This window comes from Triturus cristatus, chromosome 3_1, assembly GCF_964204655.1.
Source record: "Triturus cristatus chromosome 3_1, aTriCri1.1, whole genome shotgun sequence".
Classification (NCBI taxonomy): Eukaryota; Metazoa; Chordata; class Amphibia; order Caudata; family Salamandridae; genus Triturus; species Triturus cristatus.
In genome coordinates this window covers 486,865,981-486,893,922 of record NC_140583.1, presented here as the reverse complement: position 1 = coordinate 486,893,922, position 27,942 = coordinate 486,865,981, and the positions used below count along the sequence as shown (strand labels likewise).

Sequence of the window (27,942 nt, the reverse complement as noted above, 5' to 3'; positions counted from 1 at the left end):
ACCGCCAGCGTCTGTCGTGCCGGCACCGGATCGCTATCCAGGCGTCCGGCGCTATGCTTCCGACTGGTCAGTGGGGCAGGAGACCAGTAGAAGGGAGGGTGGGGGCAAGAATGCTGGCCTTGATTATCCAAGCCTGGACCACCTCGTTGTCGAGGCCTGTCGTGGGCGGCCGGGTCTGCCTTGCCGCCTCTCCGATCCCGCCCCAAAACTCACCGCAGGGGGTCGGATTTAATGCCCCACCCGGGTCCGGGGTTTTCGGCCAACAGTCGCAAGGGCTGGTCCACGCTAAGCGGGCCCTCAGGGAGCCGAGCTGTGCTGCAACGGGTGGACGACGGGCAGGAGCCAGAGAACAAGCGTCCTATCCCGCCGCCATCTTGGCCACGCCCCCCCCACCTTGTGTCCTTTTTTTTTTTTTTTTTTTTTTTGTTTTGAAAAGATTTTATTGTGCATAAAAGGGTTACAAACACGGGCCTACAACCACCAGGGCCGGCCGCTAGCAGTCAAAGTGTTCCAGCATATCAGAAAACAATGGCTAGCCCACGGGGGCTCCGCACTATCACAGTAAATCAGACTGCACATAAAGGAAATCAGAATACACACTTTTAGTATAAATAACAACAAAAAAGAAAAATACAAAAATACAACAAACAAGGCGAAACGACTTAGGAAGGGCGGCGAACACCTGCCGGGGGAGTCAACACCCAACCACCCGAGGGCGGTCAATAAAAGAAGACCTGAGAGGGAGGGGGGGGCAACGAGAGAACCAAATCTGTACTCCGAAGTACGAGATGCACAAGGAACCCTCAAGGATCAGGGGGACGAGGCAACCCCGGACGTATCTACCAAAGGGGGAGCACAGATAGACCCACGATACACGTTCCACTGCCCCCAAATTTTACCCCAAGCCCCCGGTTTACCACGGGCCACATACACCGTTTTCTCCCTGAACATGCACCAGTCCATGTTTTCCTTCCAGACGGACACGGTGGGAGGCCGCTGGGAACCCCAAAGCTGCGCAATATCTCTCTTTGCAAGCATGTTCCCCAAGGCCGCCCACCGAGCCTGAGCCGCATTGCAGTCATTGGGCTCCCATACATTCAGCACACAACGACGCACCTCCGGCAGCAGAGCGACCCCGGTGACTCGTCTCATAATATCATGCACCCGGCGCCAGTATTCCGCCACCTCGCGGCATTCCCATAGGATATGGAGAAAAGTAGCACTGAGCCCGCAGCCACGCTTACAGAGTCCGTCGTCTGAAAACCCCATCGAGACCAGGCGGGGGCCCGTCACATATACACGATGGAGAATCTTAAGCTGGACCAGGCGGAGACGGGCCTGGATGGCCACCTCCTTAGGGGATGACAGTGCAGTCTGCCAGTCCTCATCGTCCAGCTCCACCCCATCTCCCGTCGATGCCTCCCGAAGACGCACCAAGAGGTCAGCCCGATTGTTTATCAGTTTTTTGTAAATCAGGGAAATAGTACTGTCGGGGACGTGACCGTCGAGTATGCGGTCCTCGAGAGGCGAAGAAGAAGGGACCGTGGTCCCCTCCCCAAAGACCGAAAGCAGGGCGTGCCGAACCTGTGCATAACGGAAGAACTCTCTGTCACTAAGCTCATACTCGAGCTGAAGCGCCGCGAAGGATTTAACCGCACCTTTAACCCACAGGTCCCCCACTCTGCTGATGCCGATCGTATCCCAGCGCTCGAAGCCTTTCGTTGTCCAGAGGTTTCCCAAGCGGTCTGAGTCGAATAGAGGAGTGGCGCACGTTAAACGCTCACTCCAGCCCATCGCAACGTTAGCCGCCTTCCATACACGGACCGCAATCCTGGTAGAGCCCGTAAGGGCCCTACCAGCAGACCGCGAGTAAAGCGCTCTGTTATAGTTACCGCCGGGGAGCAGGAATTTATCCATCTCATATGCCGGGTTCGAACCAGGAGCGTACGTAGCATTATTAATGGCAGACAGCTGGGAGGCCCAATAGTACCGTCTAATATCAGGAAGCGCGATGCCCCCGTCATACCAGGAAAGAGTCAGCTTGGCCAACGCGATACGCGATCGCCCGTCCCAAACCAGTCTCCTCTGCAAACTCTCCACCTCCCTAAAGTAGGCCGCAGGAATGACATCGAAGAAGTTCTGGAGTGCATAAAGGAATCTGGGAAGGGACATCATTTTAAACAGCGCTGCGCGACCAAGCGGAGACAAGGGCAGCTTACACCACCGAGCCGTATCTGCCCTCAAACGCCGGAGTGGAGACAGGAGATTCTGCTCATAGCGGACCGCCGGATCCAACGAAACGTACACCCCCAGGTATTTAAAGCCGGACTGAGATATTTGGAGCGGAAGCCGAGGCGGCAAGAGAGGAAAACCACCAGAGATAGGATACACACAAGATTTGGACCAGTTGATTATCAGACCCGAGTTTTTCCCGAAGGAAGTAAGGACATCAAAGAGAACATTGAGCGACTTCCGCGGTGAGGTGAGATACAAGAGAATATCATCCGCGTACAATGAAACCCGATCCTCGAAGCCCGGGGCCCACCGGAGCCCTCTAATCGAGGGCTCCCAACGGAGCCAGGCAGCGAGCGGCTCCAGGGCGAGAGCAAAGAGCAGCGGGGACAACGGGCACCCCTGCCTAGTTCCCCTCCCGAGAGCGAAAGGCCGAGAAACCCGCCCATTGACAACCACCTGAGCCATTGGTCCAGCATAAAGGAGCTTCACCCAGCCAATAAACCCCTCACCAAACCCAAACTTCGCCAAGACGGCCCAAAGAAATGGCCATTCAATGGTATCAAAGGCCATCGTGGCGTCTAGGGAAACCAATATGGCCGGCTCAGCCAAGTACTCAGCCCTAGCAAGGACGCCGTGCAGACGCCGTAAGTTGAGAGCGGTATTACGATGTGGGATGAAGCCACATTGATCCGGATGTATCAAGTCACATATAACGCTCAGCAAGCGATTAGCGAGGACCTTAGCAAGGATTTTGGTTTCGGCATTCAGCAGGGAAATAGGCCTATAGGAGGCGCAGCGGTCACGTGGCTTACCCTCCTTGGGAATCACTACTATAGTAGCCAGACGCTGGTCGTCAGGAAGGGAACCCCTCTCGAGCGATTCCTGAAACATATGACGGAGGAAAGGCGCGATTTTATCCGGGCGCAACTTATATAGTTCAATCGGCAGGCCGTTGGGGCCCATAGCCTTACCCGAGCGGAGGGAGCGAATCGCAGTAGCTATCTCTTCGACAGACAAAGGGGCATCCATCAGCTCGCGGTCATCGACGGATAAGCCGGGCAGGGCAATATCCCGAAGCAGAAGACGAGAGTCGTCCTCATCTCTATCGGACACCGGGGAGTACACTGCACGGAGGTGGTCAGCAAAACACTCAACAATCTCACCAGGCTCAGTCACACACACTCCATCCGACACCCGAAGCTCCGGGACCACACTATTCACTCTCTCCTTGTCCAACCAGGCAATCAGCTTACCCGCCTTGTCTCCGGCGTCATACAACCTGCCCTGCTGCTCCCTATATATAGTCTTGGCAGCATCAGTGACGAGAGACTTATATTCAAACTGCTTCAGGCTGAGGGCATGCAGCCCATCCGGGGTGACACCCGCCTCCAAGGCTGCCTCCAGCCCCGATATTTCAGTCTCCAGCGTCACAACCGCCTCTCTCTTGACCCTCTTGGCCTCCACTATCTGGGACAGGGCATGCCCGCGGAGCACTGCTTTGAAAGCTTCCCACAGGGACACCGAGGACAACACCGACCCCTCATTCTCAGAAAAATATTGATCAATCGACTTAATCAGGCTATCACGGATCTTGGGGTCTCGCAGGTACCAAGGGTTAATAGGAGCGATCCGCCCAGCGGACCGCGACCCGGTGTCAAAAAGCAACCACAGTGGGGAATGATCAGAAATACCCCTGGCCAGGTGTTTGACCTCTCGAATCCGAGCAGCCTAGGCCGCGGGCATAAGGAAATAGTCCAGTCTGGAGAGACTCCCATGGGCCCCAGAGTGAAAGGTGTACTGACACTGTGTCGGATGCATTAACCTCCAACAGTCCACCAGACCGAAGGTCTCCAGGAGCCCGCCCAGCCACGCCTGGGCAGCAGGGAGGGCCCTAGGCGGATGACGGTCCAGGTCACCCGAAACAACCGAATTAAAGTCCCCACCCATAAGCAAAAGACTGTCAGGAAGCCCAAGCAACATACGACCCAAGTCTGAGAAGGTGGAGTTCTGGAGGCCCAGGGGAACATAGACTGAGATCAAGGAAAGGGACTGCCCCTCCCACCTCCCAGTCAGAGCCACATAGCGCCCTCTATCGTCTGGGACCACCCTGGTGATCTCCAACGGAAGTGAAGCTCGCAAGAGAATGCCCACCCCTCTCGAACCAGTGGTGAAACCAGAGTGGGCCACAAGTCGATATCCCCCCCTGTTCATAGCCCGACAAACATTGCCAACCAGATGCGTCTCCTGTAAGAACACCACATCAGGAGTCAGACGACGCAGATATTGCAGCACAACACCCCGTTTGATACGGTCCCCCAATCCATTGACGTTCCAAGACATCAATCTCAACCTGTCCCCCCCCATCCCATCCAGTAGATCAAAGGCCCCCTAGCAAAGAGCTCAACACCCAAGGATGAACCATAGCCAATACTTCGCCTTGAAAACAAAAAACACAAATGCAAACAACCCCACCCACCCACCAACCCCCCCCCCAACTCCAACACCCCCCACCCTGCACCCCTGCGGTCCAAAAAACCACCCCAACTTGCAGTGTGCCTGTCGCCCTACAAACCCCATTCTACGAAAAGACCCCGGAGGAGGGAAGGGACCCGTCCCCGCCCGCTCCCCACACACAACATAGTGAAACAAAATGCACAAAAGAAGTAGAACCCAGCCGAACAGTACAACCTGGCAAAGTCCGGGACCATAAGTCACTCCAAAGGAGACCCACCACCCTCGGTACCGGCAGAGGGCCCAGTCCGGTCACCCCGGTCTGGCAGCGAATCCAGCCAGTCACTCACAGTCACAGGAGAGTCAAAAATGGTAGTCCGATCTTCATGTTCCACTCGGAGCCTTGCAGGATAAAGCATAGAGTACTTGAGACCGAGGTCCCGGAGACGCCGCTCCACCCCCTGGAAGCCCATCCGCTGTTTCTGGACAAGTTGGGTGAAGTCCGGGAAAAAGTTAATGGACGAGTTCTCATGTCGGACCGGGCCATGAACCCGTGAGGCCTGCAGAATCGCGTCTCGGTCTCTGTAATGGAAAAGTCTCGCAACGATAGGCCTCGGGGGGGCACCCGGTCGCGGCCGGCCACCCGGGACTCGATGGGCACGCTCCACAGCGAAAAACTTACTCAGGCCAGCGGGAGCAAGATGTTCGAGGATGAGCTCCTCGACCCCTTGTGTCCTTTTTAAGTCATTTCTGTCCCCCGGAGTTGGGAGATATCACTCCTCTCGAAACATATCTTGAAGATTTTAACTCGGCCACAATTAGGGCATTTGATGGGTGTGCCCCTTGGAAATCCGGCAACTCATGTAGACCATTCCCAGCAGAGAATCTGGTATTCTAATGAACTTAGGCTGGAAAAGAGGGAATGCAAAGCACACGAGCAATTATGGCTATGTTCGAAGTGCGTTGAAGATAGACTGGTTTACTGATCCGAGCTGAGAGCTTATAAATTTCTCGCCAAAGCAAAAAAAGAATACTTTGTAAAGAGATTGGAGGAAAACAGAAGTTCCTCGAAATAACTATTTAAAATTGTAAAGGTATTACCCCGCCCTGTAAGTCTGAGTCGGACAATCCACGCTTAGGCCGAGCAATGTGAAGAGACTGCTTTGTTTTTTAACGATAACATCAAAAAGATCTACTCAACTTTGGAGGCTCAACCTCTTTTAGCTGAGATTTCTTTCGAGCATTTTTGCCTGCATGAAAGAGCTGAGGCCTATTTGGCCAACTCTGCAATTTTTAATTCAGAACAAGTTGAAAAGGCCATGTTAGAGGTGAATTCTGGATCTCCCTTTGACTCCTGTCCCCATTTAATCTTTTCTCGTTTAGCCTTTATATAAAGTCCTTTTCTGAACCAGATTTTAATTTGTTCTTGATCAGTGCTGAATATCCTGCTAGTTGGAAGCAGGCCCTGATTCTTCCTTTGGCGAAGTAAGCGGAGATGGATATTTCCATCCTGTCTAACTGTCGCCCAATGTTTCTACTTTACCATATATCTATACCTTATAAGTCAAAGGTATTTTAAAGGCTAGTTAATGCCAGCTGACACATGTTTTGGAAATTAATAGCTTACTGGATTTGACTCGCATGCTGTAGAGCCAGAAATAATACTGAGTCCCCTTCGTTGGCAGTGCTGGATAGCAATAGATATGGGGAAGGCTGCAATTCTGATCCAGTTGGATCTGTCGGCAGCTTTCGACACTGTCTTTCATAGCCTGTTAATAAAGAGACTACATGAGATTGGTGTGCACTCAAAAGATCTGCAGTGGTTTGGATCGTTTCTGAATAAAAGATCTCAGACTGTTCAGATGGCCTCTTTTAGGTCTAGCCCCCAAATTACCAATTGTTGGGTTCCTTAGGGCTGCCTCCTCAGTCCTACATTGTTCAAATTCTATGTCTTCTCCTTGGCGGTTATTATCCATACTTGGGTCTTTGAGATCTGCTCCTATGCTGACAATACTCAGCTCAATATTTCAACAGGGACATAGGGAGACTTGGGATAATCTCATTGGATGCCTATCAGAAGTAGCTACCTGGATGCAATCGCATTGTCTGAAACTCGTGCGGAGAAGACTGAGATCTTACTCTTTGGTGGAGCCTATGATATTTGGGAGGATTTGTGGTGGCCAACGTTCCTGGGTAGTGCACCAGAACCAAGTATATTAGCCAAGAACCTTGGATTGTTAATAGATGATTCCCTCTCCATTCAGGATCATGTAAATGCCACTTGTGGCATATTCTTTGTCCTGCTTACATTATTGTGAAAGCCCTTCCTCTGGATTCCTTTGGAATGGTCAAAAAATGTTTTTCAGGCATTGAATATAAGCAGGGTGGATTACAGCAATGCTTTATACTTACGAATGGCTTACTTTTTGTTTACTCATTTATATTCCATTCAAAATGCAGCAGCCAGACTTGTTTGTAATAGTGCCGAAACAGTTCAGCCACCCAGTGTTTGAATTCACTTCAATGGCTACCTGTACCCAAGAGCTGCTGTGCCATGTTCATAGAGCACTATATGATATTCAGTATGCTATTCTGCGTGGCCGAGTGTTTATTTTACAAGCCTAAATGAGCACTTTGGGCCACAAATGCTGGCTAGCGCTAAGCGTCTCAGAAAAGCTAAAATGAGCAGCTGCTCTTTCTCTCATCTATCCGCAATTCATTGGAATTTGCTGCCTATTGAGCTTCGTCTTACCTTGAACCTCCTTAGTTTTCAAAAGAGATAGAAGCCCTGGCTATTCCCTCTTTAACTGGTTGTGAGACAGGATGCAATGTAGCAATGGATCTAGTGCTGTAATATCCCTCTGGGAATGAATGTTACGCTCTGTAAATGGTATAAATAAATAAAATCCATTAAAACCTAATCATATGCATATTTATACGGGCCAGTCATGATTATCTGTCCATAATGGAAAATTTGGAATACATAACAGTGCATTAGGTAAGTCGGGATATTAATAGAAAAAAAGAGGGATGTCAGTATGCACCCCTGCCTCAAGCCATTGGCAGTGTTGGTCCTTCGAGCACACACACAAGTCAGACCGCATATGAATCAATATGTAAGTCTCAAGATGCATGTCATATTTGGTAAGTTTGCTAGTGCTGAAGAGGATGAGTAATGCACAGGACTTGATGGTCATGGAAGGGTTCCAAGAGATGGTGTGCGTTTGTCTGGCTGCCCTTGCAAACGTATCTATATCTTGGTCTTTGTAGACTCTAGTCTTGCTTCACTTTCTAAAGACTGATAAATCTGGTTAATGATAATATGTATGGATACATGGTTCAATATATATCATCAAGTGGGTTTAAGTCCTTTAAATTGAAACCGCTGTCTGTAGACCAAGGGCTTAGCTGCTCCCTCTTTCTGTTGCAGAGTTTGTGGACACTGTTCTATATGATAAGCAGTACACAGAATCCCAACTCCGGACTGGAGGAGGATACATTCTAGAAGATTATAACGAAGCCCAGGTGAGGCTATTGCCTTAAAGTTTGAGGTCCTTTTTGTATTTTTTTGTAGTGGGATACAAGTCATTACTTGGATTATGTGTATGGCCTAGCTATATTGAGACTCTTGCCAGTCCAACATTTATGGACGTGTGGTATGATCCCATTGGAAGCACAGAAATCTTTAGCTTATTGTTTTTAGAGACAGTATATAAAAATTGTCAAGCCTAGAACACATGGGATGCCTTCCTACATATTAAAATATGGTTTAGAATAGGCACTCTCAGTTTCAGCAAGCACATGTCAAACATTCCAATCATGCTGTGACAAAATGTCACCATACGCCCTGACATATTTAATGTGAACATGCTGTGTTCCCTCAGGAAGTGTCCACCACTTTGACTATGCCTCCTTATTCTTTTATTTATTTAGAATCTATCTGCCTTACTTTCATTTATTTTGCCTTGTTTTAATGACGGTATTTTCCTTTCTCTAAAGTGCAAGGCAGCCTACCAGTGTCTCTTGATTGCTGATGAGCAGTGTCGAACACGGAAGTACTTCTTGTGCCTAGCCAGTGGGATCCCTTGTGTATCACATGTGTGGGTTAACGACTGTTGCCATGAAAACCAGCTCCAGAACTTCCGCAACTATCTCCTTCCAGCTGGGTACAGCCTGCAAGAAGATAGGATCCTAGAGTGGTACGTTTAGGGTCAATCATAAATGGGTTAAATGTAAATGGAACAAAGCAGATATCCTGCAGGCAATGAGGTAAATCAGACATTTGCTGTTGAAGTTAAATAGAAAGAATAGCACAGAGATAGAGAAGAGAGGTACTTCTGCCTAAGGAACAGTTTACTGTAGCTTTGACATTCTTTTAAAATCTATCAGGACTGCATCTGCTTCACATATCAGGCTTAATCCCCTCTCTATGCAGATTTAACTCGAAGAGGTAAGTAGACTGAAACGACAAGACAGTAAAGTATCTCAATGACAGATCGAAGGACATTAATAATACTAAGTTGAAACTTGTACATTATTACCTTTGCAGTGCTCTTCAGTAGTTTGGAAAGGCTAGTCCAGACCAAGTGCCTTGCAGGTATCTGAGTTACTCTGCTTGGACGTTTCACTACAATAGCTCATTTTTTCAAAATGAAGTACATAGTTGTCAAGAACCTGCCAGTATTCTGAGGCACTGTTTCTGATTGGAAAATCCCAGTGCTGAATAGAATGGACCTCCCTTTGCTTAGAAGTTGATTTTGGAGAAAGATGAGACAACACAGATTTAGTGATACAAGGATAACCGAAAGCAGTGATGTCAGGAATCAACCCAGGAGTGTCAGATTCATGCCTTATTTTCAGGATTTCCCCATTAAATAAATTATTCTTGAGGGGCTCATGCATATAGTCAATGCATAACCTGAACATCTTGCATGTTTCTGAGCCTACATTTGACACCACGGACTGACATGACGTAAATGATGTCCTAAAACCTAGGCAAAAACACTACTACTCTGCCCATGAAGATTAAGTGAAATAACAAAAAAAAGAAATAAACTGTACCTTCTTGCTTTCCTCTAGACTTAGCAAGATAGTTGGTTGTCTGTAATAGCCCTTGCAGATGGGCCATACTAAGCTTAGGAGCCGTGACCCACCTGGGCTCACACTGCACTTCTCTCCAGTGCCTGTTGGCCAGGCATTCCATTTATCTTCCTATCAGCAGCCAGAACAGTCATCTGTGTGCAATTTCAGAAAGTGCAGTACAGAGATTTCTCAGTTAACTCTAATGGTGGAACTACAGTATTGTACCTGTTTTCAGATATTTTTATATTGCTGTTTTGTGCTCATGGTTTCATCTGGGATTAACCTGGCTACCCGGCGTATTTGTACAAGTTTGCAGAGGAAGTGGAAACAAGCACTCTATTTTAGTATACAGTTTTTGATTGAATTTCTTAATTATCAAGAAAAATTCTAGGTTCAGAGGTCCCAATTATTTGGTATTTTATTATTGACTTCTAGTGTTAGTTATTAAAATCGGGCCGCTTATATTTCGCTTTAGGCACATACACCTTTGAGCTTTTTCAGCACCAAAATGTTATATATGCTTAGATGGCAACAGCTGGTCATCATTGTCAATCACAGTAAGCTTGATTCACCTATTATTTGGAACCGTCAATTTCCATGTTTTCATTCCATATTTATTTTAAGGTTATATGGCCTGATGTAGGGAGATGTGGGTGGATGTGATGCTGTGTGGGGCAGTATCCTTGGGTGGGACTCTGCTTAACCCAATCACAAGACGTCCAGTCTTCCTGCACCCACATTTTCCAAGTGCATGAACATTAGGGCTTGTTGACGGTGGTGGGGGCAGGACCCCAAGCCCCAGCTCTCCCTGTGGCAGGAAGCCACCAACGTCACCGACAGTTAGAAGAGTGAGCTGGGTTGGATCCTCTTGCAAACATACTGATGGTGATTGTGTTGTGGTCAATTCTAGATTTCCAGACCTCAAAAAAAAAAAAATGATTAAATGAGAAGAACAAGTTACGCTGGCAGGGTTCTGGCTATGGGATTGGCATTATGCCACTGGTATATTTCTAAAGACATCTCACATATAATTGCGCTATCACGACAGTTATCAACCCCTCAACTCAGAACACTGTTTGGGTTAAAGAGCAATTTGAAATAGCAACCTGTAATAGGTTCCAACCACTCACTGATCTTCATTGCTTAGACTGAGACAAGATGGGTAATGCTGAATCTGAGAAGATGCCTTCTTTAGAATCAATAAGTTGCTTCCAGAGGGATAGTTCAAATAGAGAGAACACGTTAACTAACCTGCAATCAAGCAAATTTTGCCACCAAGCACAATATGAGCCAGATCTAGATTTAGGAAGAAATAAGGCAACATAGTTCTCATTAATGCAGGGGATCACAAGTGTAAATCAACAACCGAAAGTGATCTTTTTGAACATTGACGGGGTAATATCAAAACTGTCTGATTCTAATTGGGGCAAGCTAGTGAACTGGTGTCATATATGCTTGTTCCAGGAAACCTGGGCGACTGAACCAATCCACAAGATGGGGTAAACTACTTTCAGTGTTCAAGCCAGACCTTCTCCTGCAGGCAGACCCACTGGTGGGTTGCTTATCTGGATTAAGACAAGTATGGCTGGCAAACTATGCAGGCTGAAGATTGAATCGGCTGACATACTGGGTCTTGTTCTAATATTTCTAAAAAGGAAGTCCAAAAAAAGGTTAATTAACATATATAACTGCTTTAGCAATCAGATTAGGGAGTCTACTACAATATCAATGCTATCCAACTCCCTAGAGAATTCATGAATGGAGCATTACCTTATAGTTGTGGGGGACCGTAATGTCACATACGAACCAGTAGATTTTGTACAGGATCTTGTTCAGGAAGAAGAGTTAGCAAGAGGCATAAAAAAGGTGCAGATCTCCCCTCCTTAAGTGATGCACAAAGGTTGGTCAACAAGTATTGTATTTTACTCTCACTAATGGGGTCCATGTTTGAAACAAGCGGACGCCTTATGATCAAGATGCAACCTTTACTTTCAAAAGGACAAATACACGAAGTAGGATCGATTATATAATAGCTGATCTGGATCTGTGGCCCAAAGTGTATGACATGGATCTTTAAGCCATACATCACAGTGATCATAATGCACTGGTCCTGGAGTTAGTTGATACTCCTTATTTGATAAATCACATTAGCCCAGTGGCTTTCAGAGGAGAAGTCTCTAGCTGGTATTTATACTGAGGTAGCCCAAACTCTTCTTATTATGGGAGATCCTGCTCAAATTGACTCAAGAATTATGATTAGTTTCTCCCACCACCTTATGGCCATAAAGAGTTTCTTCTGTAGACAATGTCAAACTGTCTTAGATAGGTGGAAAGATGCGCCCTGGTACAATGGGAATTGTCGACAAGCTAGAACAGCGCTAATGTCTGCTGTGAGGAAAGGAAATAGTAATGATATAGCAGAGAGAAGAAGAACCAATAGCACAACGCAGCTTGAGGCAAAGAGAAGTTGGGAGGAAGAGAATTGGGGTACCTTATTAGCGGTGTCCAAAATGAAATATTGACAGTTATACAGGCATTTACTCTCTAAAGGAGCAATCCATATGGTTAAGGAAGAGGACTTCTTCATTCAACCACATGTTTAGGAAGATTATTTCCTGAAATGATACACTGGGGAAGGTAGGGAGTTGGATAATGAGACTGCTCAGGATGAGATGCATTATTTATTTGAGACCGAAGTAGGGGATCCAGTTAGTTTTACCTGGGACGAGGCTTTGGCTGCAATCAGTACTTTGCAATCCGGATAAGCACCAGGGTTAGAAAGAATACCTGGAGATATTTACCGATCTAAGCCGAATATATAGGGTTTCATACTGCACTCTGCTTTTAATGCCATTGCTCGGGGGGGGCAAGGACATCCCAGGGATTTGGAAGGGTGATGAAATTATCCCTATATTCAAGAAAGGAGATAAGGGGGATCCTTCCAGCTGTAGGCCAATCAGCCTCCTAGACAATGCACAGAAAGTTTTTTGTAAACTGATCTTGAGTGTAGGTTCACGCTTGGAGTGAGGAAAATAATATACTGTCTCGCCTGCAAGCAGCCTTCAGGGTATCCACAAGCACTCTGGATCAGGTGTTTTGTTTCCTGTTGCTCACATGGAAGGAAATTACTATCCGGAAGGGAAAATTGTATGTTGTGTTTGTGGATCTCAAATCAGCCTTTGATTCCATTAATGGTACCAAATTATGGGTCGCTTTGAGGGATCTTGGGTTGCCTAGTGACCTGTTACAACTTATAGTTCGATTGCATCATGACGACTATGTCAAAGTCTCGTGGAGCACAGGTGGAGATCTAACAAAAAATATAAGTGTTTCAAAAGGGGTCCATCAAGGTTGTGTTTTGGCTCCAACTCTGTTTACTTTATATTTGAATGGACTAATCAATGCATAGTTCGATTGTGGGGATGGTCCTCCTAAATTAGCAGGTAGATTAATTCCTTCTCTTCTCTTCTCTTTGCAGACAATACGCTGCTAATTTCGACAACCCCAATGGGCATGCAGAATGTTTTAGATAGGTTTGCAACAGTCTGCAACGATTTTGGCCTTGGCCTATGGCTTTTAATTCTCATAAATCTTTCAAAGGGAAGGCTGGGCTCGATTTATTTTAGATCAGGTCAAGGTCTTTGATTATCTGGGAGTTAGATTAACCAGCAATCTGACATGGCCTACCCATATACAAAAGAGCATCCTTGCACTCCAGCATGTAGAAACTGCAATTGTTAAGAAACTAAATTGATCTGTCTTTCGTCCAATTTCTCGTACAGGTGAAATTCACCAGGCCAGTGGGTTGGGTTGAAGTACTGGGAATTTTAAGCCCAGCGGTGCAGGGGAACACACCCTATGACTTCGGGTTCTTCCTGTTTCAGACCTACAGAAACACAGAGTCTTCTGGGTGAAGTCAAAGATCAGTTTATTGGCTGCAGACCAATTACAGGTATCCTAGAAGTACAACAGCGTGTATGTTCTCAGGAGACTGCTTAAAGTTACAGAAACGGGCTTCTCCTTAAATACAAAATATCATGCTTCAGGCACACATTCCTTGTTTTATGATATGGCCATATAAATGTATACATTACAAACAAAAAGGCAGAGTCATGATGACCATCCCACATTCCAGTTAAGCCAGCCCACAATTATTTACCCAGCAAGGCTCAGATCCCACATCAGATATCAACAGGCCCCAATAAACACGAGCATCTCCTGTTTGGAAAACAAGCCATAAAGCAGGAACAGTCAGGTGTGAAAGAGATTAGCTGGAGGCTCGTGTGGGATGAAAAAGGCTTTATGGTGTGTCAAGCCCTGATGCTAATCACAGGTGGCCAGAGGACGGGGAGCTCGTGAGACCGGACTGACCTGGGGCAGCGGAGCCAAGCTGCCCAGGTCACAGAGAAGTCAAAGGAAGGCACATGTGCTCTAAAGGCCCGTATTTGCTTCATAATATGTAGCCTATGTGAGGGCAACCATAAGATGGCCACCGCTCTAAGATGGAACCCACGTAGTGATGTATAATATCGTATACACAGTGCTTTCACAGCTAGAACGTTATACAAAGCACTTGTACATACCGTATTGACCATTCGCGGCTCGCTAATACCGGGATAGGCAGGGGTAGGGCCCTGCCTCCTACGCGGTCCCAAATTTCAAAGTACGACAGACCCTCCTTTTGCCCTTACATAGGCAATAACTATACTCACATCAATCCGAGTCTAGGTCAATATTCACGAAGTCATGGAGATGTTGCTGTAGCATCATCCTATTACTTAGCTCGTCCCTCGATACAGGTTTCCTTACACATAATGTAGCACAGAGGCCACATATCGCGGGAGCACACTGTATGCACAGACAGAACAGGAAAAGAATGGCTAAGACCATTCCAATGACCATCAGAACTTTCCAACCCCAGGCAGATATCAGTTCCCAGAACCACCCCACCAGTGACCAATCTCCTTTATCCACGTGTATGGATTCAGATATTTTATGCAGTTTGGAGATGGCTTGATAAACTGTTGGAGCGTTATCTGGTATGAAAATGCAACAACTAGATTGGATGACCTTACATACCCCACCGCGGTCTGCAAGTATGACGTCTAGAACCATGCGGTGCTGCAAAGTCATGAGGCGATCCGCTTGGAGCTCAGCTGTCAAATTACCAAGGGCACCAGCCGTAACATTAACAGTGGATTCAACCACACGAGTCAGTTGTCTCAGGTTCCTACTATTAACCATAGGTCCCCAAAACGGCAGGAAACCCAAAAAGAAGTCTCCCGCTTCCTGACCGGCAGTATCCTCCTTACTAATGACACCTCTCCCAACTCTGGTCTTGTGATAGTCGGAGGCGGTAGTAAATGTTGGCGGTAGCAGATTTGCAATATAGCATGTGCCCGAGAAATCAGGGGGCAACCATGTATATGCTCGGTCATTGCAGACAAAATATGTACCCTTGGCAGCCAAAAACGCAGGGGAAAACTGTGACGGCAAAGTGTACGTTTCAGTACAGTCACTTCTCCCCAGTTGAGCTCAAGGATTCTGACCATTACCTTGTAAACAGAACCGACCTATGTGGGGTACGACCCAAATTGGGGATGAAATATTCCGCTATCTTTCACCCAGACTAATACTATACCCCGTTGCGTTCCACCCCACATAAGCTCTCAATTCATCCTTGGGAATAGATGAGTATGCGTCGATATCTCTGCGCATATCGGCAACTCCTTTCATTAAGGCCTTATTATTGGTGCTAGGTCTGATGGAACGCGGTTGTCGCGGGGAGTACGCATCTAGAGCAAAGAGAAACATGGTCTGGAATGCCCATGACGATCCATTGTAACTAAACGGCAGCACTAGATAAGGAATACCCTTATTAATGGTATGTGGCATTAAACCACACACCCAGCAATTGGTTGTATTCATAACTAGTTGGTGCTGGTGCAGGAGCTGAATAAACGAGTTGTTCACAAACTCTGATCGTCTAGCTTGTTCGTGTTCAGGCAGAGGGTGAAAAGAGTGTGAGGAGACAGTAGAAGGAGGTATAGGCTGTACAGTGGGTGCAATGGGCTCTTGAGAGGAGAAGAATACAAATCCTACAGTAAACACTACCATACTACATAATACAAACAGACATAAAAATACAAAACGTTTGCTCTTCATTATTTTACACATTCTTGCTTTAAAGTTCATTTCCTCAGCGAGTCTCTCCATCTTGAAAAACTCCATCCTCTAATCGTGCCGCTCGCGGCGGGTGAGTATCTTCTGATAAGGGGTACGCCTGTCGGTCCAGGGAACGCCCTAGACCAACCAGAACCGTTGACCTAACGTCTTCGGCCTGTACCCCAAAGTCTTGGCACCGCGACCCTGCGGCTGAACCCGGATGGTGGTTCGAAAAACAAAAATCAAGAAAATCCTTCAGATGGGAGAGCTATGATATCAAAAACAAAAAGGTAAGGGAAAGGAATATTTATTTGTCCATAGGCCTTGGTCTCAGATTATAGTGGAAACGGCCAGGTACTGTCTGATCTTGAAACAAGAGTTCAGGCTCTGTGGTGTCCAATCGAATTGACGGTGGCACAGCTGCTTGTAAAATATCGTCACTTTCTCGTGCTGAAGCTGTGCCTCTTACGCGTGCATCACTGAATGGCACAAAACGAGGTACAGTGTCTGTTTCAGAGTCAGCGATACCCTCCTGGACCCACTGGTCATACGGCAGAGGCAAAGGGATCCTTTTGATGTGGGCGCCGTGGATCCAGTTCTTTTTCCCCTTTACTCGAACAGCTCCAACGGGGCTCATCGTTGCTTTTGCGCTGGAAATTCTTGATGAGCACCCATGTGCCAGGGTCGATAGGGTGTCCTGGAGCTTCAGAGGCCTGGGGGAGAGTATCATGCACCTGTTGGTGTAAAACACGCAATTTAGCCGTCAATTCGTACAAGAAATCAAGCAGTACTGGATGTGCGATTTCGCTGAATTTCGTTGGTCTTGGCACACCCCATACATTGTTTCATATGGGCTAAGTCCCACTCGTGAATGCACAGTCATTCTGGTGGACAGGAGTGCTAGAGGCAGAGCGTCAGGCCATTTAAGACCGGAGCTCGCCTGGATTTTGGCCAGCTTGAGTTTTAGAGCGCCATTGTAGCGCTCTACTAATCCAGCTGATTGGGGGTGATTTGCAGCATGAAACTTCTGCTTGATCCCTAATCCCTCACACACATTCTTCATTACTTGGCCCACAAATTCACTCCCATTATCACTCCACACCATTCTTGGCATTCCAAACCTAGGGAAAAATTCCTTCACAAGGGCTTTGGCTGTGGATAGAGCAGTGTTGTCTTTCAGGGGATATGCCTCTATCCATTTTGAAAAAGCGCAGACAACCACCAACACATATTTCAGGTTGTTGCACCTTTCCATGTGGATAAAATCTAGCTGCAAAACTTTAAATGGATATGATGGAGGCGCAAAATGACCAGCTGGAGTTGGGGTTCCCCTACCAGGGTTGTATTTCAAGCATACCATACAATTCTTTTTTTTTTTTTTTTTTTTTGTTAAATTTTTATCAGAAACCGTTAGCACACAATAAAATACAGACAAGGGCCTACAATCACCAGGGCCGGCCGCCATAGAGCCCGAGGGCCCGCAATGCAGCGCCACACATTCAAATGAACCAGAGGCAAAGCGCCCGGCAGTTCGTGAGCACATATAACAGGCCGTGGCCATAGGCCCGGAGCAATCGAAAACAACAGTTTCATTTTCTATTAAGTAGAAAACACACTCAAGGCAATGAGAGTCCGAAATAGCAGCGTACTCTTCCCAGGATAGGGAACAACATACAGTGTCCAAAGCAGTTCTTGTCCGGAAGCGGCAGAGGGGGGCAACGGGAAAACAAAGCATGGAACACACCTCACACCCTCCCGCAGAATGCGCGGCTAGGGGGTCAAAGCGATATCGACCTCTAATGGCAGAGGCGGGGTGCAGATACTTCCACGATATAAATTCCAAGGACCCCATAGCCTAGTCCATTTCCCTGGCTTGCCTCTCGCCACATACACCGTCTTTTCCCTAAACATACACCAATCCATATTCTCCTTCCATACCTCGATCGTGGGCGGCCTCAGGGAGACCCATAACTGTGCAATGTTACGCTTAGCCACCATGCACCCCAAGGTCACCCACTGTGTCTGCGCCGCATTACAATCATTCGGTTCCCAGACATTCAACAAACACCTCCTAGCCTCTGGCAACAGGGCAACGTGCGTGACCCCCTCCATTACGGTGTGGATACCGTTCCAAAATCGCACAACCTCCGAACATTCCCACAAGATATGAAGAAAGGTGCCTGGCAGGCCACATCCACGCTTACACAGTCCATCCATCGAATAACCCATACGCAGCAAACCGGGCCCCGTGACATACACTCTATGAAGGATCTTTAGCTGTACAAACCGTAAGCGGGCCGGGATCGCCACCTCTTTCGGGGAGGCCACCGCCGATACCCAGTCCTCATCATCGAGTTCCAAGCCATCGCCCGTCCATGCCTCCCGCAGACGGAGAAGCAAGTCCGCGCGATCATTAATGAGTTTCTTATAAATCAGAGAAATAGTGCTGTCGGGCACATAGCCATCCAACACTCTATCCTCCAGTGGGGAATACTCGGGGATAGCAGCAGCGTCCGGAAAAACCGAACACAGCGCATGGTAGACTTGAGCATACCGGAAGTACTCTCTATCGTTTAATTTATATTCCATTTTAAGCATTTCAAACGTTTTGAAAGATCCCTTCGCCCAAAGATCACCCACCTTACATATCCCAATCATATCCCATTTCTCAAAGCCTTTCGATCTCCACAAACAGCCCAACCGCCCAGAGGCATACAACGGCGTCGCCCGAGTCAAGCGATCCCTCCACCCCATCGCAGCATTCGCCGCGTGCCACACACGTACCGCCACCTGCGTGGGTCCCGTCAACCGCGTGTCCGGGGTTACCGAGTATAGCGCCCTATTATAGTCCCCACCCGGGAGCAGAAATGTATCCATCTCGAAGGCTGGGTTCAGGGCAGGACCGTATATCCCGTGGTTCACCGCCGCCAACTGAGACGCCCAATAGTATTGTTTAATATCGTGGAGGGCGACCCCCCCATCGTACCAAGGGAGCGTCAACTTGGCGAGAGCAATCCGCGGCCGCCCGTCCCAAAACAGTTGACGCTGAAGACCCTCCACCTCCCGGAAATAGCGGGCTGGCACGACATCTAGAGTATTTTGCAAAGCGTACAAAAAACGAGGTAGCGACCTCATTTTGAACAATGCCGCCCGTCCGAGCGGCGAGAGCGGAAGCCGTCGCCACCTCACGACGTCGGCCTTCAATCGCTGGAGGGGGAGGGGGAGGGAGAAGGTTTCGCTCATAGCGGACCGCGGAATCCAGTGAGATAAAGATTCCCAAATATTTGAACCCCAGGGTAGCAATCTGAATAGGGCAATCCCGTGGCAGGAGGGGGGCATCCCCTGAGAGGACGTAGACGCACGACTTGGCCCAGTTAATGACCAGGCCGGAGTTGCGACCAAAGGAATTCAGTACGTCCACCAATACAATTAGCGACTGTCGGGGAGAGGTGAGATACAGAAGGATGTCATCCGCGTAAAGGGAGACACGGTCTTCAAACTCCGGCGTCCATCTAATGCCACGCAACGACGGCTCCCAACGCAACCAGGCGCGAGAGGCTCTAAAGAAAGTGCAAAGAGAAGGGGTGATAACGGACATCCCTGCCGCGTACCTCTCCCCAGTGCGAAGGGAGCCGACACCCTGCCATTCACCACTACCTGAGCCAGTGGGTCAGCATATAGTAATTTTACCCAACCAATAAACTCAGGGCCGAACCCAAATTTCGCCAACACGGCCCAAATATAGGGCCACTCCAAAGTGTCGAACGCCATAGTAGCATCTAAAGATGCCAAGATGGCCGGCTCACGTATGAGTTCCGCTCTAGCAAGCACGCCGTGCAACCGCCTCAAATTTAGAGCGGTATTCCGATGGGGTATAAAACCGGACTGATCCTGATGAATCAAGTCACCCACGACCCGAACCAGTCGGTTAGCCAACACCTTAGCCAGAATTTTGGGTTCTGCGTTCAACAGCGAAATGGGCCTGTAGGAGGCGCAGCGATCTCGCGGCTTCCCCTCTTTGTGTATCACAACTATGGTGGCGAGGCGTTGGTCAGGGGGGAGGAAGCCCGCCGCACGTGCCGCAGAAAACATGTCCCGAAGATACGGCGCTATCTTATCGGGACGCAACTTATATAGTTCAATGGGAAGACCATTAGGACCCACAGCTTTACCCGATGCGATCGAGCGGATGGCCAGAGCGATCTCATCTGATGACAACTTCGCCTCCATCAATACTGCATCAGCCTCCGATAGGGTTGGTAATGCAATATCTCTAAGCAACAGATGAGAATCCTCCTCCGAACGCACAGAAACCGGAGAGTATACCCCGCGGAAATGAGCCGCGAAGCAGTCAACGATCTCAACCGGGTCAGTCACACTCACTCCATCTCTCCTCTCCACAACGGGCACCACCCTGCTCGCTCTCTCCTTCTTATCCAACCAAGCAATCAGTTTTCCGGCCTTATCCCCCACATCATACAGTCGCCCTTGTTGCTCTCTACTCATCTCTTTAGCAGCTTCCGTGACTAGCGCTCTATAATCTGATTGTTTGAGGCTGAGAACATGCAATTTCTCATCAGTAACTCCACGTTCCAAGTCCTCCTCGATTTCAGCTATCTCAGCTTCCAGGTGAACCACCTCTGCCCTCTCGCACCTCTTAGTATGGGAGATAAGGGACAAGGCCTGCCCCCTGATCACCACTTTATAAGCTTCCCATAGGGAGACAGCCGACGACACCGACCCCACATTATCAGTGAAGTAGTGATCAGTGGACTTGACCAGCTCCGCGCGGGTCTTAGGGTTACGAAGATACCAGGGGCTAATGGGTGCCACTCTCCCCTCTGCCCCAGGGACAACCCTCAGTTGCAACCATATAGGGGAAAGGTCAGAAATACCTCGGGCTAAATGACGCACCTCCCCAATCATCCCAGCTTGGATCGCCGGCATAAGCATGTAATCAAGTCTCGAGAGACTCCCATGGGCCCCCGAGTGAAAGGTATATTGCGCCTGTCCCGGGTGCATCAATCTCCAGCAGTCTACAAGTCCCAAAGTGTCCAGAAAACCCCCCAACCAGGCCTGAGCCCTAGGGAGATCCCTGGGGGGGTGACGGTCCTCCAACCCGGAGACAACGGCATTAAAATCACCACCCAACACCAGAACCCCCCCAGGGAGACCCAGGACCAAACGTTCCAAATCAGCAAATGTAGCCGTTTGTAAGCCCGGAGGCACATACACAGCCACGAGCGAAATAGTCCTGCCCTCCCATCTCCCCACCAGTGCCACATATCGCCCCCTATCATCGTGAAGCACCTCGTCCACTTCCAATGGGAGAGAGGCCCTAACCAGAATGCCCACTCCCCTAGAGCCAGAAGTGAAACCAGAGTGAGCGGCAAGGCGATAGCCCCTCCTATTTAGGGCCTGGAAGGAGTTCCCGATCAAATGTGTCTCCTGCAGGAAAACAATGTCGGGCGAAATCCGCTTCAAGAACTGCAACACCACCCCGCGCTTGATCCTGTCCCCCAGTCCATTCACATTCCACGAAAGGATTCTCAATCCCCTACCCCCCATCCCACTCCCGCACATTATACCCACATCCCGGAGAGCACAACCCGGATACGTCAGCAGAAAACTTCACATTGCCTTGCAAAACAAAGAAACAATCCCCAACAACCCCCCTCCCCCACAGTCCCGGAACCACAACTCCCCCCTCCCTGCACCCCTGCTTGAGCCCATACAGCCCCCCCAACTTGCAGTGTGCCTGTCGCCCTAACATATGCCACAAAAAGAACCCCAAAAGGAGGAAAAGGCCCCAATAAGCTCCCCACAACCCCCAAGCATTTGAAGGGCATGTTGTGCCAAATTAGAGTGCAATTGAGCCAAGGTACAAAACATCGCCAGTCCAGTCCATCGCCAGGAACCAAGTTCTAGTCCTGCTCCACCACATCCCGTCCGCTCTCCGCCGTCCGACTGTGTCGATCCTGTCCCCGAGGCAGGGCGTCCAACCAGTCTCCAACTGCCTCCGGCCGGTCAAAAAAGTGGGAACGACCCTGGAACTCAACCCGCAACCTCGCCGGGAATAACATCACATATTTCAGCTCCATGTCCCTCAGGCGCCGTTTAACACACAAAAATCCCAGCCGTTGTTTCTGGACCGCTTGCGTGAAGTCCGGATAAAAGCTGACATTGGAGTTCTCAAACTTCAGCGGCCCGGCCACCCTCGACGCCTGAAGGATAGCATCTCTATCCCGAAAGTTAAAAAGTCGGGCAATTATAGGCCGCGGGGGAGCACCCACTTTGGGCGCACCACCCGGGATCCTGTGGGCCCGCTCCACCGCAAAGAACTTGCTCTATCCCTTTGGCGCGAGATGATTCATCACCAGATCTTCCACAAAAAGATCAGCAGCAGATTCCTCCGATCTTTCCGGCACTCCGATGATATGAACATTGTTCCGTCTAGCCCTGCTTTCGGAGTCCTCAAGTCGACGATCCGTCTGGTCACTGGCAAGCCGCAACCTACGGACCTCCGTCTGCAGGGCGGCCACATCCACAGTTAGGCTCGACGCCGCTTGAGTCAAAGAGTCGACCCGCTCGTTGGTTTTGGACAGGTCTGCCCTGACCAAATTCACATCGATCAGGACCGCGTCCAATTTATGAGCCAGGGTATCAAACCGCTGACCCACAGCAGCCTTCATCTCCTCAATGGCGCCCATGACGTCCTGCAGGGTCAGTTCTGACGACGGGCCCGATACCTCTTTAGACCGCTCAGGCGATTTATGCAAGCCACTGGGGGATCCCTTTGGCTGCGCATAACGATCCATGTTGTTGGCCTGAGTATAGGATCCCCTCCGGGTTGACTTGGGTTTCGACTTATCCCCGTCTAGTCTCGCCGCCATCGTCCGGAGGCCACCAAGGTTGGCACCCGCCAGCGTCAGGGACAGGGACCAGGTGGCTAATTCAATCGAACTCAGCAGTCGCAGACAGGAAGCCCGTGTATAGTCCGAAAATCAGGCCAGACACTCCTCCATCCGCACACCTCTGAAACACCAAGGTCCCTCAGCCGATCTCAAAAAACAGACTTGAAAACGAAAGTGAAAGTGCGGGGTACGTGGCAAGTCAAGCCCAGCATGCCGCTGTTGTTCACTTCGTACCCGGGCACATCACCAACTCGAGATCGGGACCAAGGCAATAGCAGGCCGCAAATTTTCGGAGGGCAACCATTCGGGTTCCTGGCGTCCAATCTGAATTTGGAAAACGGGTGGCACCTCAGCGCGAATGCATCAGCAAAAGCCCATCAAATTTACCAGGATTTAGTCAGGATAGACGTGGGAGGTTGCGGAGGCCCTCGAGAGCCGTAAGCCTACGCGGCCATCTTGGTTGCGTGCTAGGCTCCTCCCCACTACCATACAATTCTTGACCACATTCTCTGCACACTTGGGAATTCCAGCATTCTGCCATACTGGAGCCAACAACTTACAGATTCCTTTCATACTGATATGTGCCATTCCATGTGCCATAGTAACCACTGGAAGCACATATGCATCAGGTAACAACCATCGCCTATGTTCTGACAGATCAATCCAACAACCATTCTCATCCAATTTACCCGTACTTTCTCTCCACTTGCTCAACTCTTTCTCTGTGGCTTCAGCTTGAAGGGACTTCACACTCTCTATTGTGTTTTCACACATTCCAACATCACCAACCCATCTTGCAGGGCCTGCAACATACATTCGAGTCTTCACATCTTTTGCTGTTTCTTTCGCGACTTCATCAGCAAACGCATTACCACGACCAACATCATCAGTGATTTTCTTGTGTGCACTGCATTTCATGATCGCAACTTGTAACGGTAGGGTCAATGACTCAAGAAGATCATTCACCAATTTGCCATTCTGAATCTTAGCTCCATGTGAAGTCAGGAACCCACGTTCTTTCCACAATCGCCCAAAACTATGAGCCACGCCAAAGGCGTACTGGCTATCCGTATATATGTTCACTTTCATTCCTTCAGACAACACACATGCTCTTGTGAGGGCAATTAATTCTGCTGCTTGGGCCGAATTTTGTGGCACACGTGCAGTTTCAACAATCGTGTGCAAAGTCGTGATAGCATATGCAGCAGTCGTATCACCATTCGGAAGCTTGAAACACGAACCATCCACCCATAAAGTACCATCACACTCAGTCAGGGGAGTATCTTTAAGATCTACTCTCCCTTTCGTCTCTTCTTCTGTTCTGAACAAACAATCATGTTGCTCAATCTCATCTAGGTCTGCTGGGATTGGTAATAATGTAGCTGGATTCAACGTGTTGCATCTCTTTATGTGTATATGATTTGCTAATAGTGTCAGCTCATATCCTGATAATCCCGCACTAGTTAAGTGCTGTGTCTTGGTCCTGTTTAACAATGTGTCCACAGCATGTGGAACCATAACAATCAATGTATTATCCATTACTAGTCCAGCAGATTGTCGAATAGACATAGCTGCGGCGGCTGTAGCTCTCAGACAACTTGGCAATGCCCTCGCTACCGGGTCCAAGGTTGACGAAAAATATGCACATGGACGCGGTCTGTCGCCAAAAGGCTGTGTTAACACTGATAATGCGCACCCGTTCTTTTCGTGAACATACAATGTAAAAGGCTTGCTGTAGTCAGGGGTACCCAACACAGGAGCTGAACATAATGCATTGCGCAATTTCACAAAACTTTTTTGACACTCTTCAGACCATGGGATAGGATTCGGTGTGTCTTTACATGTTAATGCTAACAAAGGTTTTGCCAGCAAGGAAAAATTTGGAATCCAATGCCTACAGTATGAAGTAATGCCCAAGAAAGCACGCACTTCTCTCTGTGTTCTTGGCACACTTAATTGTGCAATGGCTTGAATTCTTTCTGGGGTCAGTTTCCTTCCCTCCTTCGATAAGAGATGACCTAAGTAGGTCACCTCTTGTCGACAATATTGCAGCTTTGAGAGAGACACTTTGTGATGAAAGGCAGACAAATGACGCAACAAAGACAGTGTAGCTTTCTTGCAAATCTCTTCAGTATCCGCGGCGATTAGTAAATCGTCAACATACTGAACAAGGATAGCGCCACTGGGTAGAACCAGTGCATCAAGCTGCGCTTTTAAAGCCTGACTGTATATTGATGGACTTTCACAGTAGCCCTGGGGAGCGCGTTTAAAGCGGAAGCTTCGACCTCCTAAACTGAAGCCAAAAATGTCTTTACTCTCCTCTGCAATTGGGATGCTAAAGAAAGCATTCTTTAAATCAATCACTGAGAACCATGCAGCGGAGGCTGGAATCATGGTTAACAAGGCAGTTATATCAGGAACAACTGGAAACTGTGGCACAACAATCTTATTAACCTCTCTAAGATCAATCACAAATCTGTAAACAGGTGGCTGTGAAGGGTCCGTTCGTTTTAAGACAGGTAAAACAGGACTATTGCAAACGTTGCCTCTTGTCTCTTCAATTACACCCTTTTCAATCAAATCGCTGACAATTGCTAACAACGCTTTCTGACCCTCATTGGAGATCTTGTACTGGGGAATGCGTGGTAATCTGACATTGGCTTTTAAAGTTACCACATATGGCGGTATTTCCAGAAGACCCACATCATTGGGACCAGTAGCCCAAAGGACATCCGGAAGGGATGATAATTCAGGTGGCATTGCATTTTTAGACAAATACATTGGGGAAATCACTTTCTTACCTAATGTAAGTTGTACTCCTGAGGGAGAACAATATAATGTTGCATGCAATATTTTTAGCAAATCTAATCCTAGCAAATTCTCACCACAACCTGTCGTTAGGATGAGGGGTGCTTTTAGCTCACAAGGTCCAACAGAAAGAGACATAGGACTAGAAATCGGGTTCCTAACTGGGGCGCCAGAAAAACCTACTGAAACATTTATTTCGCCAGACAAAGGCACGCCAGGGAGTTTTGAATGCATGATTGAACTCTTTGCAGCACCAGTATCCAGCAGAAAGGGCTCCGTTACATTTGCTGTAGTTACTTTAACATAAGGTCCGCTCTGATCCACTGGTACTGAAACAACTCCCTCTCTCTGTCTACGGCTGTCCTAGTAATCATTATCTTCTACATTGTCGTCTTCTGCATAATAATCATTATTGTAGTACTGAGCTGTATTACCAGTCGCGTTGGCTTGCTGATCAAAGCTATTTATGGTATTTTGAGGCGGAAGAGGACGCGCGTTCTGGGGAACATTTCCATGCCCTCTGCCTCTAGGAGCTTGCTGACCACCTCTGCCTCTTGCGCCATACGCATTACTGTTACGCTGCATTAATTTAGGGCAACTATATTTAAAATGACCTTCCTCTTTGCAATATGAACATTGATTGGGACCTACAGGGATACGTGGTTGATAATACCCATTCATTTACTGATTATTCTGAAACTGTTGGGGCTGCTGATAGATACCTTGGGTTTGCCTATAATTATTCTGTCCTCCACGTGGCGGATAAGCCTGCTGTAAGAGGACCTTTGTCTTCAGTTCTTTTGTTTTCTTATCTGTTCTATCCTTCTCATCTTTGTCTCTATTTCCATAATACTGTGCAGTAGCCAGTATTTGCGCTGAAGAGGAAACAGCCCAAGAACTTTCTGAATCTTTTAATTTCTTGCACAACTCGGGAAGTAGATTCTGTACAAATTTATCAACAAATAACCGTTGGCCACCTTCAGTACTCATGTCCTGACCACTGTGGTCGATAAACGTTTCTTCAAACCTTGTAAAGAAATCTGACACTGTCTCATCCTTCTTCTGCTTGCATGCGGACAGTTTATCCCAATTTACGCGCATCGCAGGCATTATAGTTTTCATGTATGTAATAATTCTACCAGGGAGTTCTGCTACTAAAGGGTCAGGTTTCGCACCACCAACTTGTCCAGCATCTGCAGTAATAATATTAGCCCATGTGTTACCCAATTCTGCAGCGTGATCTACATTACGAATGGATCCCCATAAAGGCTATGGAACCACATTCCCAAACAGCATATCTATGTCAGCCAGATTCATTACACATGATTCTGCAGTTTGTGATAACTCCTTATAATATCCTGTAGGGTTTTTACGGGGGTCAGGCAATGTCTGTTTAAGCGCTAACACTTCAGATCGTTTCCAAGGGACATGCACCCAAACACGCTGAAAATATGGCTGAACAGGTGGGTTAGCAGCCAAATCACCAGGTCTCCAAACTGGAGGAACCTCACGCATTGGATATTGGCGTGCTTTTACCTTCTTCCCTACAGGGAGTTCCTGTTCGAACAAGGATTGCTGACAATCGCCATTTCTGAAGGACAGTAAAGTCGCAACTGCTTTATCTACGTTGGGACCCACAATTGTACCTGTCCCAAAGTCAAATCGCACTCGACACAATTCCTGGGGGTTTGGGTTTGAACCATTATCTTCCAATTCCTCACAGAGGAATTCACACATTTTGTCAAAGACATACCTCTGTGTTGGGGCATCCCATTGGTGAAAAACGTTAACAACTGATTCCACATCATAGAGTGAAGGGAAACCAATCCACCTACGCGCCAGATGATCTAACACCTCTTTCTCGTCAGGACCAGGCAGCTGACTACGCAATTGCTTACGTTGTAAACCAGGGGTCGCACTAGATGACCCAAAGAGAGGCGACATTAAACTAGTAACTACATTAGCTAGTCGTTGTCGTGCTGAAGGAGAAGTTGAGGCGAAAACGTGGGGATAGACAGAGGGAAGAAAAACGGATTTGGATACAGGTACCGGGGTAGTGCAAGAAGGAGCGCCAGGGGAGGCAGCTGATGTGCTAGGCAAAGTCGCAGGAAGCGCGGGGGCAACAGGTAACAAAACTGGCGGCCCGTGAGAGGGCTGCACTGCAGGGATAGGAGCCAGCTGAGGAGGAGCTGGCGGCTGTGGGAAGGCTTGCGGCATATTCACTGGGGGCTGCACATTTACAAGCTGTGGAGGCGCTGTGGCATTTTGCGTATACGGGGGTGGCGAA

General features: G+C 48.2%; 1 protein-coding gene across 9 annotated transcripts in view; it reads left to right on the top strand.

Moving 5' to 3' along the window:
* The window catches only part of TP53BP1 (tumor protein p53 binding protein 1), a 956,094-nt gene that overhangs the window by 860,942 nt on the left and 67,210 nt on the right, over nucleotides 1-27,942 (top strand). For all 9 annotated transcript variants that reach the window (XM_085644315.1, XM_085644316.1, XM_085644314.1 and 6 more), the window contains 2 exons: nucleotides 8,117-8,211; nucleotides 8,686-8,885. In XM_085644315.1, coding sequence (XP_085500441.1) covers nucleotides 8,117-8,211; nucleotides 8,686-8,885 — 295 coding nt within the window. The remainder of the gene's footprint in view (nucleotides 1-8,116; nucleotides 8,212-8,685; nucleotides 8,886-27,942) is intronic.